Source organism: Lampetra fluviatilis, chromosome 34 (genome assembly GCF_964198595.1).
Source record: "Lampetra fluviatilis chromosome 34, kcLamFluv1.1, whole genome shotgun sequence".
Taxonomy (NCBI): Eukaryota; Metazoa; Chordata; class Hyperoartia; order Petromyzontiformes; family Petromyzontidae; genus Lampetra; species Lampetra fluviatilis.
In genome coordinates, this window is record NC_136308.1 from 8537315 (window position 1) to 8550747 (window position 13433).

Below are 13433 nucleotides of genomic sequence, written 5' to 3' on the forward strand. Positions count from 1 at the left end.
GAGGAGGCAAAAAATCACGCCCGGCTTTGCGGTCCGCAAAATCACGCCCGAATGTGGAAGAGGCACCGAGCAAAGGCGTCGTTTAGAGTAATGGTGCGCCGTACAGCACGTGACTCAGGATGGCGCGCGGGGTAAATTGAGAGAAATGCTCGGATGTCCGCGGATAATGGCCATGCAATTACACGTGTGTGAGTTACAGTAAAATAAAAAATGAGGGGGGGAAAAAACGTGCATGGAGATCACTCTTCGATGAGGCTATTTAATGGGCAACTTGATGGCAGGGAAATGGAATTTTCTTCGCGGTGACTATGGGCGGAGTGATGTGTGAAATCTAGAATGCGCATCACTCGAATGCTTTTGTACAGATGGCAAGTGCAACGGGGTCACTTACCATTCTCCAGAAGTGTGGCTTAACATGTTAAGAAAGCGTGAGTCAAGAACAATGTACTGTTAGTATGCATGCTTGGAAAATAAGTGTTAAAATCATAAGCCATTGTTAAATATTACCATTCTGCAGTCAGAGGCTTCTGTGCACCTTTTCCAGACATAGCGAAATATACCTACATTGAAGTTACTCAGATGCACTCTGAACATATCGGTTTAAAATGTGCGGCATTACGCACACAATAAAAAAAACACGTTTCACAGAGATGCCACCGTGGAAAACAATTAAAGCGACCGCTCGCTAACACTCGCACTCTTGTTTTGCAAGTTTGCCATAAAACACAAATGGTGACATCACACATGTTTTGCTGCACAGCGAAATGAACGGTGCACAGATGCGCACTTTATTCTGCTTTGCACAGCAGTCAACGCCATTACAAAAAACAATCCATTGGCATTGTTTTTTAATTTAATTCACAAAGCATTATAGCGCAATGCTTAGAGATGGACCGCTGCTCAAAAAGGTCCCAGCAAATACAAATTAAATAAATACAAGATAAACCCACTATCAACGTGAACTGACAATTTAAACCAAGATTTTGGTTGTTGCTGCATGCTTTGAAAGGCCACTGCCCGAAACGTCGCCTATTAAAAATTTACCTTATTAAGGGCAAGCACACATTATTTGCTTGACGGCTGCATTTGAAGCAACATCATTTTGCTCTGTTTGTTACTTGTGCCTGTGCACCACAATTACCAACGCAGCATCAAGAGCGAAATCAACCGAATAATTTGCTAAAATCAGTCGGGGCTGCGCTGCTTGGCGCCACCGCAATGGGGTTAGCAGGAGGGCAACGCGATCGACCTGGCACCGAGATCAGCCACCAGCGCCAGCACGGTATAGGCATCGCCACTGGGGAGACAAAGGCGGCCGAGCGTGGTTGCTGACCCACCCACCCCCCCTGCCTCGCGTGCCACAGTGCCGACCTCCGCAGGTGCTGCTCGCCCCCAACAGTCGGCTGCAGGCTACGCACGCGTGAGAGAGAGAGGGGGGGAGGGCTTTGCATTTGTGCGCGTGCGTGCGTGCGCGTGCGTGCCACTCACGGTCTATGGGGATGTCGATGGAGCCTGACGTCACCCAGAGGGTCGCGAGGAGGGCCGCCCCCGCCAGCAACGAGCGGCGTCGCCCTGGCAACATGGCCCCTTCGGCTGGTGGTGCAGAAAACTGCGGATCGAGTGCTCGCGGGCTGAAAGGGGAATAGGTCCTCTCCTCCTCCGCTCTCGCTCGCTCTCTCTCTTCTCTCTCTCGCTCGCTCTCACCGCTGCTCCCTTTCTTCACGCGACGGCAATAATAACAACAACAACAAAGGCGCGGCCGTGGCACTCCCCGAGTCGATCTCGCCGTCGGCTCCACCGCCCCGCGCCACTGTCCACGTTCACCGTGGGTGATGTCGATGGACCACCGCTGCCGCTGCTGCCGCTGTAAGGAAGGGAGTGGTGGTGGTGGGGTGGGGTGGGGAGGTGGAAATCCGATGGAGTTAGAAAAAAAAACAAATGGAAATAAAATAAAAGGCTGCCCGCCATCAATAATGCATGATCGAAAAAAATGGAGCCAGTGTCTTCCTCCCGGAATTGCATCGATCGCGCGCCAATTGTCTCGCGGACGACGCGACGAGACGCGATGCATCGAACACCGAAGCGACGGCAAACAAGACGATATACTCTTTGCAACGAGACAATATTTTACATTTTTTAGTTTTTAGCTGTGCGCCGCCGCGGCTCTTACGAACGTGAAGCTCCGGCGCGGCGCGTCTGCAGGCGAAAGAACGGAGCGCTAAAGACGGCGTGAGCTCACCTCGTGGGGGAGAGCAGATTGCACTAAGGCTGTCGCCACCGGGTCCCCTAGGGGAACCGTGGGGGGGGTGGTGGGGGAAGGAGACGAGTGGGGGGAGGTGTGCGCGATTCTGCCGCTGCTGCTGCAAGGCAGCATCGCAAAATTGCAAATGCGTTTCCATTCCCATAGCACTGCATTCATGGAACGACATCATTATCAAGCAATCTCCGCAGCCGGGAGAAGCGACAGAGATAATCGACAGCTGACCCCTTAAGTCAAACAAAAAAAATACATTTTAAAATCTACATGAATGTCCATCATTAATTGCGCAATTAAGCCAGAGACCAACGATTGTTATTCTGAGTCGTATTGTGTGACTGGGTATCTAGCTATATTGTAAAATAATATGGAATGCCTCTGGGAAGACGTCCACCATAGAGATTGGGCGATGAAATCAGCTCGCGTTGCAGGTGCAAGCTGGATTATAATACCATCGCAGGAGCATGAAAGACTGCTGCTGCTGCTTGTGGACGATCTCATCCAGCAGTGAATTAACCACGGCTGCCAATGATGCCGATGATGCTATAACAACAATTAAATCTGACGCCGCAAGTTGGGATTCCTGGCCACAGCTAAAATCGGTGACGAATGCGATCTGATCCATTCCCTCAGCCCCTCCTTCACCCAAACCCGTCCTGGCGCGGTGAAATATGGTGGAACAACCCCCTTTGAGCAAAGGGCACGAAGGAGAGCTTTCATCCCACAGTGGATTGGAGAAGGACTGTGAATTATTACTGCCATGTGACGGGCACACGGAGGAGCACCTTCCATCGTTATTTTGTTTCAAGGCAAGCCAGCCTATGGCATGCTGACTCAGATGCGAGGCCCAGCCCTGCAGCTCGAAGATGCAGGGGACATCCCTTAATCACTTGCCGATGACGCACGCGAGGACGAGCGTTACCGTGCTGCCTAGGCAAGGATGCTACAATGTCAATTACCAAAGGCAGGAACGATCGGAGGAAAAACTAGGCGCGCTCAACGACCAAGCGGTGAACGGAATCACCGCCACTTTCATCAATCCACTGCTGGATGAGAGCCTCCCCACGCTGTGTGCATTCCTGGGGGTTATGTTATTAACCGTATTTCACCTTGCTGGCCCATGGGCGCTGACGAAGGTGGAAAGAATACACGTGGGGAGGGCGTGGAAGTAGAATACAACAAAGGATATGGCTGCAGAGCCCTCTCTGCTGCCCACCACGTAACCGCACAGCCTGTAATGCCTGCTATGCATGGCCGTCACTGGTCAGAGCGCTAACCAGTCTGAAACCTGCTTAGCTTCAGATATCTCACGAGATTGGCCGTGTTCCATGGAATTTGGTCGTAGGCGTTCCATTTCATCAAACGTCCGTGCCATTCGCTGCACAGCCATGGAGTCATAAAAAATGCATCCCAAGACCGTTCCTTCTCATCGTAATGGCTCCCAAACTGTCTCGAATAATAGAAATAACAAAGCAGCCAAGATAAACCCAAGAGAGATTAATTATGCACGACGCTCACCAATTTCCCAATGCGCCTGCACGACGAGGGCCGTCATCCGTTTATCGACGCAGAGACAATTCCACGGCTTAGAACGCAATCTACCGCGCCACGAAAACGGCGCATTCGAGGCTACAAGCGAGCCCCGGTCTGCCGAATCCGCGCGCGCGCGCACGCCGCAGCCAGCCAGCCAAGGCGAACAAGCGCGGCATCTTGAAATGAAGCCCATGCATCTGCAGAAATTACCGTCAGACCGCCGCCCGTGGCATTGGCTCACGGTCACTCTCTCCGACAGCGAACGCACGCCCGCCCGCTGAGGCGGGAGGAGGCGCCCCCGCTCGCTACGCCGAAACTCGGCTCACTCCGCCCTCCGCAATTAGGGGCTTCTGGCATTCGGCCAGATGATGGCACCTCGTTTGATTAAATGTGCCACTTGCAAATTAGGATAACAACGAGGGTCACCCCCCTCCCGCCCCCCTACACCACCACCCCCAACCCCGCGACTGAGTTAGTTTTTTTAATTAACATTACAAAGGCAATATGTATTAAGTGATGTCGATGACCGCTGCGGAGGTTGATTTACTTTGATTTAAGCGACTGTGCACGCAATGAGCTTCGTCGTCGTCGTCGTCATTAATGAAATGAATTTGGCAAAAAAAGTCCGGCGATTAATTTTTGCTGCAGCAGGCTTCGTGCAAAATTTTACACTTTTACGTTTCGCAGTTACATCTGGGATCCTTGCGTGGACGTATAACATTTAAAATTAGCAAGTTGTTCACGTCTACAGAGAACTGAACTCTTGTAAAAGCGTACAGATGTGATCTGCATGTTCACCACCACCACAGCATGGTTGTGAAGACAATGCAGGGGATAATATTAATTTAGAGTCAATTCCACATATCCTAACATTGTTTAAATGAAAACGGTGCAGAATATAAACTTGTCCGATTCAGTCCAGCAGGCCGAAATGTTGCTGAGTGTTTGATGAACGTGAAAATGAGTCTTGGATTGACAAACATTTCACATATTTTACAATAGAGCCACTGCGTAATTGATTGTCTGGAAAAAATATATGACAGATATCTTTCCTACGTGCTTTCGAGTCGTACTGCGCACTATTTAGCAACGATGTCCAACGTTTTGCTGTGCACTGGGAGCTTCTTCAAGAACTAATTCAGCATGTAGAGTGAAATGTCAATCATCATGCCGAAGAGCAGAGTACAACTCTAAAACACATCGGTAAGTTTTCCAGCAATACCGCAAAACAAATCTATGCAGCAGTATTGTCGGGCGTGTCTCTTGGTTTACTAAAAAATGGACCATTACATTGAACAAGGCAGCTTAAATTTACACAGTTTCGCATCAATAATAGTGATGTGATATCTGTATTTACTTCATGATTACCATACACATTTCGCCACGATTGCAACTAGATTATGCTTTAGGGGCGCGATGGTCTGATGAAATGTGTCTGTTAAACAACCAACGTTATGCATTCGGTTTTGTCAAACTTATATTTATCTTTCTAACTCAGCGATTGTGCCGGCCAAACAGAAATCTCCATCAGAGCTCATGCATAATTAAGGACCTGCTATGCGTTTGTAAGGTTAAAGATTTTTGGCGTTTCCGCATATGGTGGCCTAGATTTTAAGCCAGTTAGTGTGGCCAGCCCCGTATTAATTTTTAACGCGCCACTGGTGTTTAGCATCTGGGTAGGGGCCTGAGGTTGGTGCCTTTAATATTAATGACCCCTCTTCACTGCTGGCCGCAGCACTCATGGGCGGGTACCCACAAAGTGCCACCGCCTCCGTGAGCTGCAGCGCACCCGGACATCTTTTGTATTGAGTGGCTTTGCACCCATCATAGCAGCTGTTCCAAGGGACGCTGTCAGCTACATCCGTCAGTCGCACTCCGCTTCACCGTGGTCTGTGGCGAATATCTATCCAATTTGCTGAAAAGCAACGAAATAAAAGAAAGAAATCAGTAATCTCCAGACCACCTTATTTCTAATCAAGAAATGTTAAGATGCCCAATGAGGATGGCTACCAGATGGAGATTGCGACTGGATCTCTGAATGGTTTTTCACAACGAAAATAAAACACTCGGTGCACATTTGCTCCCTGACCTCATCTAAACCGAGCCGAGTGAGCTGCAAGCTCAGTTTTACAAATGCCGCTACTGCAGCCGAGTAAACGTGGGGGAATGGGGATCTATCCAGCAGCATATCCACAACACTACTATCAGCTTGGCAGAGTGCATGGAACAAAGAATATGAAACTTCATAACGACTGGATAAAATTTTACTTTTCTAAATGCCATGCTCTCCAGGAACAGTGGAACAAACCTATGACTAAACGCCATGTGTCATCGTGAATCTTAGCGCAAGAAAAGTCTCTTGTCAAGCAAGCCACAGTTTCATGCTCGTGTTTCTTGAAGTGAAACTGGAACAGATACTTCCACAAGCGAACTGTGGAGCTTAGTCACAAGGGTGGAAGCAAATTCACGTAAAAAATATATTAAAAAAACAAGCCCGACAAAACCTGGCCATTAACGGAGCCTCACTTTCGTTTGGGGATTCAACAGGACGAAATAGGTGTGCGGACGGGAACACGGAAGCGTACACGCGTCTGGTTGAACACATTGTATGATCGTGCCAACACCCACACGATGCATGCGTTCAAATATACAGGATGAGCCTGATCGCAATGGAACAATGAACAACGTAAAAAGGTGTTTTTGTTTGAAGGCAATTCTTTTTTTTTCACGATTCGCAAATGTTGCCCGCAAACTACGTGATACGTCTCGTATGCGTCGGTTTTTGGGGGTTTTGTGGTTGAAAATGAATAAATGAGAAACGTTTGTGGATGAATAGACATGTGGATGGATGGACGTATGCATTGACACATGGGAGTCAACACTTTGTTGACATATTTATAAGTTACCATATTTCCCCCCGAAAGCAAATATCTTTCCTTGGACTGATCTGCACGATACTATACATTTGTTGTCCAATTTTTACAATGTTGCTTTCAATTCTGCTACCATTGTTTTTATTCAAAATAAGCCAGCATTTCAATTAAACTATCTGCAGCGGACCCTTCAGAACTATCCCACCACCACGGCGATATTCATAGTCATCATATGTTCCCTGCAATGGATGGACGATGCATGGCGTGCAATCCCCACTCTCCGTCTCAACCAAAATGAACTGTTGCCCACTGTCTGATATTCACTCAATATCTATTGCTCTGTGACTCGCAGATGGCAGTGAGGCAGTGGTCAACGAGATTTTGACCAGCAAACCAATGTCGCCCGCTCTGCTCTCCAGGTCAGGACATGCCCTGTCAAATAAACGTGGCATTTTGGAAAAGGTGGAGTTTTTTCCCACTATTGGTTCTTGAGTTATAACCAGAATTGTGGACGAACAATAATACATATTTGAGCAAGTAAATAGGAGTAAAGTATTCCACCACACAGCGGCAAAACACGAACAATCGTAAAAAAATCTGAATATAGCGACCTGAATGAGCATATGTGCATACATTTCCACAAAAATGCGAGGCGTATTTGTGGCCTCACCATTTCAACTCAACATTCATTGAAAGATATTGATAAATAACCCAAATCAGCGACAGGAGCCTGACAAAATGCCCTCGCAGGCAGCATTCTGTATTCAATGCTAAATGAAACCGATACTGAGAAATATGAGTCACACACGTTCACTTGACCCAGGGTCAAATATGCACTGCACAGCAGATTTTCATTTAAAAGCCCGATTCTTAAGCCGAGACAGATATAATATTACGAAAATGTCAACTATAAATTAGCTGTCGGTCATATCCGAAATTTGTTTAAATACTTTGAAATTTATTACAGGAGTTACAAGTGTTTAAATATCATGTCTGACACAAGACAGACCCCCAAAAAAGTAACAACTTATAGCATGAATAAAATAATTAAGGCTCTCCAATGGCAGTTGTAGACAGGCAACAGCTACATACAAAACTGTCCACAGCCATCGCTAACGCTGATTTATAACAGAAAGAGAGCGCTGTGGTGCGGTAGCTAAACGCACCACACCATGAACCCGGTGAGTTCAATTCATGGCCATGTCAAAACAGTCCTAGACCCACGCTCTTCACCAACTCACACTGACCAGCCTGGTGAGGTATGGTCAAACAACTCCTATGACCGACTTTGAGTGTGGGGGCCTTTTTTAATCGTTATCTACTTCCTGTGAAGATGGGCCACTGGTTTAAACTACGAAGCTCTGCTTTAAAATGTATCGTCAATGGAAACATGTGGCGAGTGGCCTTTGAGTTGTTTCTCAGATTAATGTTATTCTAATTATTCACGTTCATTACTCTTATAACAACAATGTTGCCAATTATAATGCATATTTTTTTTCTTTAAATCAAAATGTCCTTGAACTCTCCACGGTTGTGAATTCTACCCTAACTAATTCTAGATTTGAAGCTTTCGTGACTGCAAGGATCCATACTCTTTGTTTTTTTCGGTAAAGTCATGGAGGTTTAAAAGAAAACAAATGAATAAGTATATAGGGTCGTGTATCTTAGAGCTCTCTTCACTTGATACAGTAATTTTGCTGTGACGGTTCCACCTGAAGATGGAGGCTTGTGTTGCCTCCGAAACGTCGTGATTTAATTTATTTGTTTTTTTAACCTACGTGACTTTACCAAAAAAAAACAAAGAGTATCTACTCTAACTGTTTTTAAACATAAATTATGTTCATCATATAATGAAGCACAATCAGAATCTTTATTTAGACGCACTCCTATAATTCGGGACTGCTATTTCATTTTTTTGTAATGTGCAAGCGTGGTCCAGATGTATTGTGACCCCTAATTGATTGACCACCCCCCCCCCCACCCAACAATGTTTTTCCTCTGCATATTAATTTCTGCTTTAAATAAATCATACTAACAAAAAATAAGATCCAGATTATTAAATTGGGGTCACAAGACATCTGGACTACCCTGTACATACAATATCTAAATATACCGCCTACACACGTATATATATTTACATCGGCTGACGGATGGACGAGCGAAGTTCAACCTCAAATATTGACCGACGCCTTCTTGCTCCCACTGCCGTTGACCGAGTCACGGCGGCCGCGATCGGCCCGGCGGGGGGAGAGAGCGCGCCCAACCCCGGGAACCGACGTGGGGGCAGCGTGTTTGTGTGCACTCCCCCCCCCCACACCACCCCCCACACCCCCCCCGCCCCGACTATTAATTGCAAACCCTCCGAGCACTCCCTGGTACCCGCCACCAACCTATTGTCAAGTGGCGCCTTCGGGGATTTGAAGCCATCATCAACAGCACCACCATCAGCACCACCATCACACACCACCATCATCATCAGCAGCAGCCACCCAGAATTGGCCAGGTACCCATCGTCAACCAGCAATGCCATCAACAACAGCAACAACAGCAACCGTCACCACGGCGCTTGTGCCAGGCTGTGTGCACTTTAAGGCCCGCTGGCAGGAGGTCACGGGACAGACCCAGGTGCCGTGGGTTGGTCTGACTGAGATGACTGGCAGATGCATCCACACACAACCACGACAACCGCAGAGTACACGTGGGACAAATCCTAAACATGGCCTCGCCCTGCCACCTGTACCTGGACACGCCTCCAGGTGCTATTAAAGCCATGTTTGGCGATGTGCCACATGCGAGTGAACAGCTTGTCGGAGCTAGAATGCTCTGGAAGGTCGCTCTTTCTCTGCTTGTGCTGCTGCTGGTGGTGCTTCAACTGTTTGGAATTCTTATTCTTGGTTATTTCGGTAAAGTCACGTAGAAGGGAAATAATAAAATAATATAAATATAAAACATACATTGTTTTATATTTATTTTATTTTATTATTTCCCATATATTGTTTTATATTTCTATTATTTTATTATTTGCCTTCTACGTGACTTTACCGAAAGAACCAAGAATAAGAATAATATAAATATAAAAAATATATATTTATATTAACTTATTATTTTCCTTCTACGTGACTTTACCGAAAGAACCAAGAATATGAATCCCTGCAGTCACGAAAGCTTTAAATCAAAATGTTTGGAATTCTGTTCCCCTAACCATCTGCACTGTGGAGACCCTTCATCTGCTCAAGTTCTAGGATGACGACTTTCCTATAATCTTCTGCCTGTGACTCTCTCTCTATCTGGATACATCAAGCGTGCTTCTACTGCAAAGTTGTTCTTTATTCCCTCTCCAGCCTGTAAGATGACACGCCTCATCTCCTGCTCTAAATCACCGCTTCTTCAAAGTGTCCTCAATTGGTATTCTTTACCCCTGGTTATACAGCGTCTTTCGATGCAATTGCATACAATTGCTTCGTAAATCCAAGTTGTATTGATTTATATTGGTCATTTAGAAGAAGCTCATAAAATCACACCGTATACAAGTAGACTTCTGATATAAGTAACTCATCCTTACATTCGACTTGTGAGGGGCGAGTCGACGGGGAACTTCTAATACAAGCACACTACTTCAGATATAAGCACACATAGAATTTCTCCACAGAGGTGCTCATATATCAAACTTCTACTGTATTGAAAAGCATCGACCAATGCCAACTGAACACTTGTTTCACCATAGCAAACGTTGGCATGGTATTATCTCATACTTCTAGGAAGAAAAATAACGTAATAATGTTGAAAGTTGAGTTCATTGTTGTCTTTGAAAATTGTGTACTTGCATGCAGGGCCACCTGCCGTGCAAGCCTAGAGGAGGGGGGGGATTCTGTCCCAACACTTGCAGCGGTGTGTGAGCGCTACGTTTTGAATCCACATTTTTAATAACCGGGAGCCGTCTGAGATCCACCTCTCACCGCTCTCAACAGCAGCACCACTGCCTGCCGCCTCCAACACGGCATTAAATGCAGCTACCGCCGCAGCAGCAGTAGCAGCAGCAGATAAGGCGTGCGGAATGCACCAAAGCAAGATACATGGATTCAATAGGGTCGCCCCATATCGAGTGACAAGTTCGCAGATTATTAAAACAAGGGGGATACGTACAAGGAAAGCATCGCCTCATTCAGCGGAGCACTATCAGTTACAGACGCAGGATATATGGCCAATTTTGGAGGCCTCCTTAGGGGGAGATGACTGCAATGTTGTACCTTCCACTGACCGACTGCAATTCCCTCCACCCACCCAGGTGCCCCCCCCCCACCCCTCCCCCTTATGAATCCATTGCTGCTCACTCCCTCTGATAGAATGCTGCTGATACAACAGCAGCACGTGACACACGAGTTGTGTGTGGTGCACACACTCTGCTCCAAGTGGCCTCATCCGATCGCAGTCCCCCCTGCACTCTTCGCTCGGGCAACATCTCAAGCACCCGCTGGTGATCACCTTCCCAACTAAATCGCTCATTGATGCCTGCACTTTCAATTCTTTACGATAACGTCACCCGCGATTGCTTTTGACACGTGCCCACGTTTGTTTGTTGGCATACGAGTGCTCTGGTCGCCCGATATCTGTTCAATTTGTAATGTTTCTGTAGCTCAGTTTTGCAAGTTGTAAATGTGGGATGCGGTATTATCCGATTCCTTTCTTTGACAGAGGGATGCAGGCGTGGTGTTGTGTCAGCACGCTCGACTCGTAGCACTAAGGTTGACTGATTCGATTCAATCTCCTGGCATGGCAGTGAAATAACGATGCTTTTCTTAAATCGACCCCCCCCCCCCCAACTCTCACTTCGCCGCTGTTCACCCCGTAGTATAAATGGGCTCACCACAATTAGTCAATCGACTGGTTGCGTGTGGTGGGGTAAAGTGTTGGTACTTCCACCTCTTCTGAGGTCAAACACAACCTCTAGAAGAGCTCTCCAGAGTTTCCCGTCAGTGGAGGCTCTTCTGCTAGCATATGCGTGAGCAAACAATTGCAGGGCTGCACCTTTACCGAACCTATGCCCATGTCTTCGCCCAATCCTTACAAATGAAGGGCCATGAATGTGCCGGGTCTCTTGGGATCTAGGTGGCGGGGCTGAATGGGAGGCCACCTGGGAATGCCAGGCGTCGTAGGCTTGCACTGCGAGGTGGCCAGGAAATGGCAGGACAGCGAGGGATTCTTGAATGAAATACCTGCGGATATGTGAGCATTGTTATCGCCTCGTATGTGTGGGTTTTATGTGGGTGCTTTGGTTTCCTTAAACATATCAAACAGTCGTCACCTCCGATTCGCAACTGTTGGCTACGTACGGTGCGAAAGAAGTTCAACATACGTTGATGGAATTGGCGAAACATCTCGATGGAGGACGATCATGTGAGATGCAACAAAGATCCCCTGGATCAATGAAGGGCACCTCGAACCTGAGAATGTACGTTATCAACACTCCTAGAATGTGGCCTGCGCTCTCTGAATAAAACGAGATTTCAGCTTTCTCAAACTATACTATGGCTCAAAAATATATTCTAAAGTTGTAACATTATTAAAATCAATTTAACACGTAGGCTTTCAATTCAATTATAAAACGTTTTTTTTAAATTCACGTTTATAAGTTTTTATACAAAATCTGTTCCTCTAATCAGTTCATAATTAATTGCATTTACAGATATAGATTTATTTGGAATAAATTATTTCGGCAGTCATTAACTCTTCATTGGCAGTGTGCGCTTAATTCCATCGGAGAACTGTGCAATTGTATTCTTTGCACAAGTAATTGAACGCATGGCAGAATGGTTTACTGAACACATTAGGCTGAAATTACGCGCGTAGCGATACAATTATTTGCGGATTCGAAATTAATTCTTAAGCTCACCACACATGAGTAAAACCACGTGTGTAACAATCGACGTGATTTTATTCATGAATTTTGTTGCACTCAATGGGTTTCACGGGACCACTCCAACCACTAGGTGCCGCTCGATTCACCACAATAATCGTGAAACTGACCTGAAATTGGATTGGGAGCCGTTGACGAGATCAAATAATTGGGCCGATGCTGTCTCACGTATGGGTGCTGGGTGAGAATTCTAGCAGCAGAAATATTCCAGATGGTCTGGAATTTCGGAGGCGATGGATATTTTAGAGATGCCTTAGAAGAGAGAGTTGCAATCAATCGAGTCGGAATGTGATAACGGCACGGATGAGTGTCTCAGCGGCAGCTGTGAGTAAGTAAATACGGCATGAATCACTCCGCGAGAGTGGAAATCATGTCCCACATAATGACCATACAAGAGCCGCTGTTATTTCCACGCTTCATCACGGTAAAGGATAATTAATCCTTGTTGCTGATGGGTGTAATTAAGAATTGAAGTTCAGGCCAATCTCATCCCACCACGCAGCCCACACAGGAACAAGTGACCCATGTGTTCATAACATTTATTAGCAGAGTCATCTCCGCAGTGGCTGTGACCGCCTCACTCCGCTAAAGGAGTCACGCCCCACTGACCAGACCACAACCACGCCCGACTCCCAGGGTCGAGCACACAAAGACAAAGATCCCCCGCATTGCATTTACACAACATCGGGTGAAAGTGGGGCTTGCAAGCTACAGGATTTTGGTGGTACATGTTGTTTATGTCGTTTATTGTGAAATTTCGGTCACAGTTCCTATGATCACTGTTACATTGCTTATGGCTTTATTTTGGTGATTTCGAAAACGTTTAGAATTATGGCTTTAATCTACGTTGTCTTGT

The 13433-nt window shown here is 46.5% G+C and overlaps 1 protein-coding gene across 4 annotated transcripts in view; it reads right to left on the reverse strand.

The window, feature by feature from the left end:
• The window catches only part of LOC144944350 (neuronal cell adhesion molecule-like), a 115363-nt gene that overhangs the window by 60084 nt on the left and 41846 nt on the right, over positions 1–13433 (reverse strand). For 2 of the 4 annotated variants that reach the window (XM_078872453.1, XM_078872449.1), the window contains exons 2-3: positions 1489–1864; positions 392–409 (exon numbers count right to left, since the gene is read on the reverse strand). In XM_078872453.1, the coding sequence (XP_078728579.1) occupies positions 392–409; positions 1489–1582 (112 nt within the window). In that variant the 5' untranslated portion in view covers positions 1583–1864. Of the gene's footprint in view, positions 1–391; positions 410–1488; positions 1865–2170; positions 2232–13433 lie in introns of those variants that run through there. The other 2 variants (XM_078872451.1, XM_078872452.1) reach the window with 2 other exon arrangements.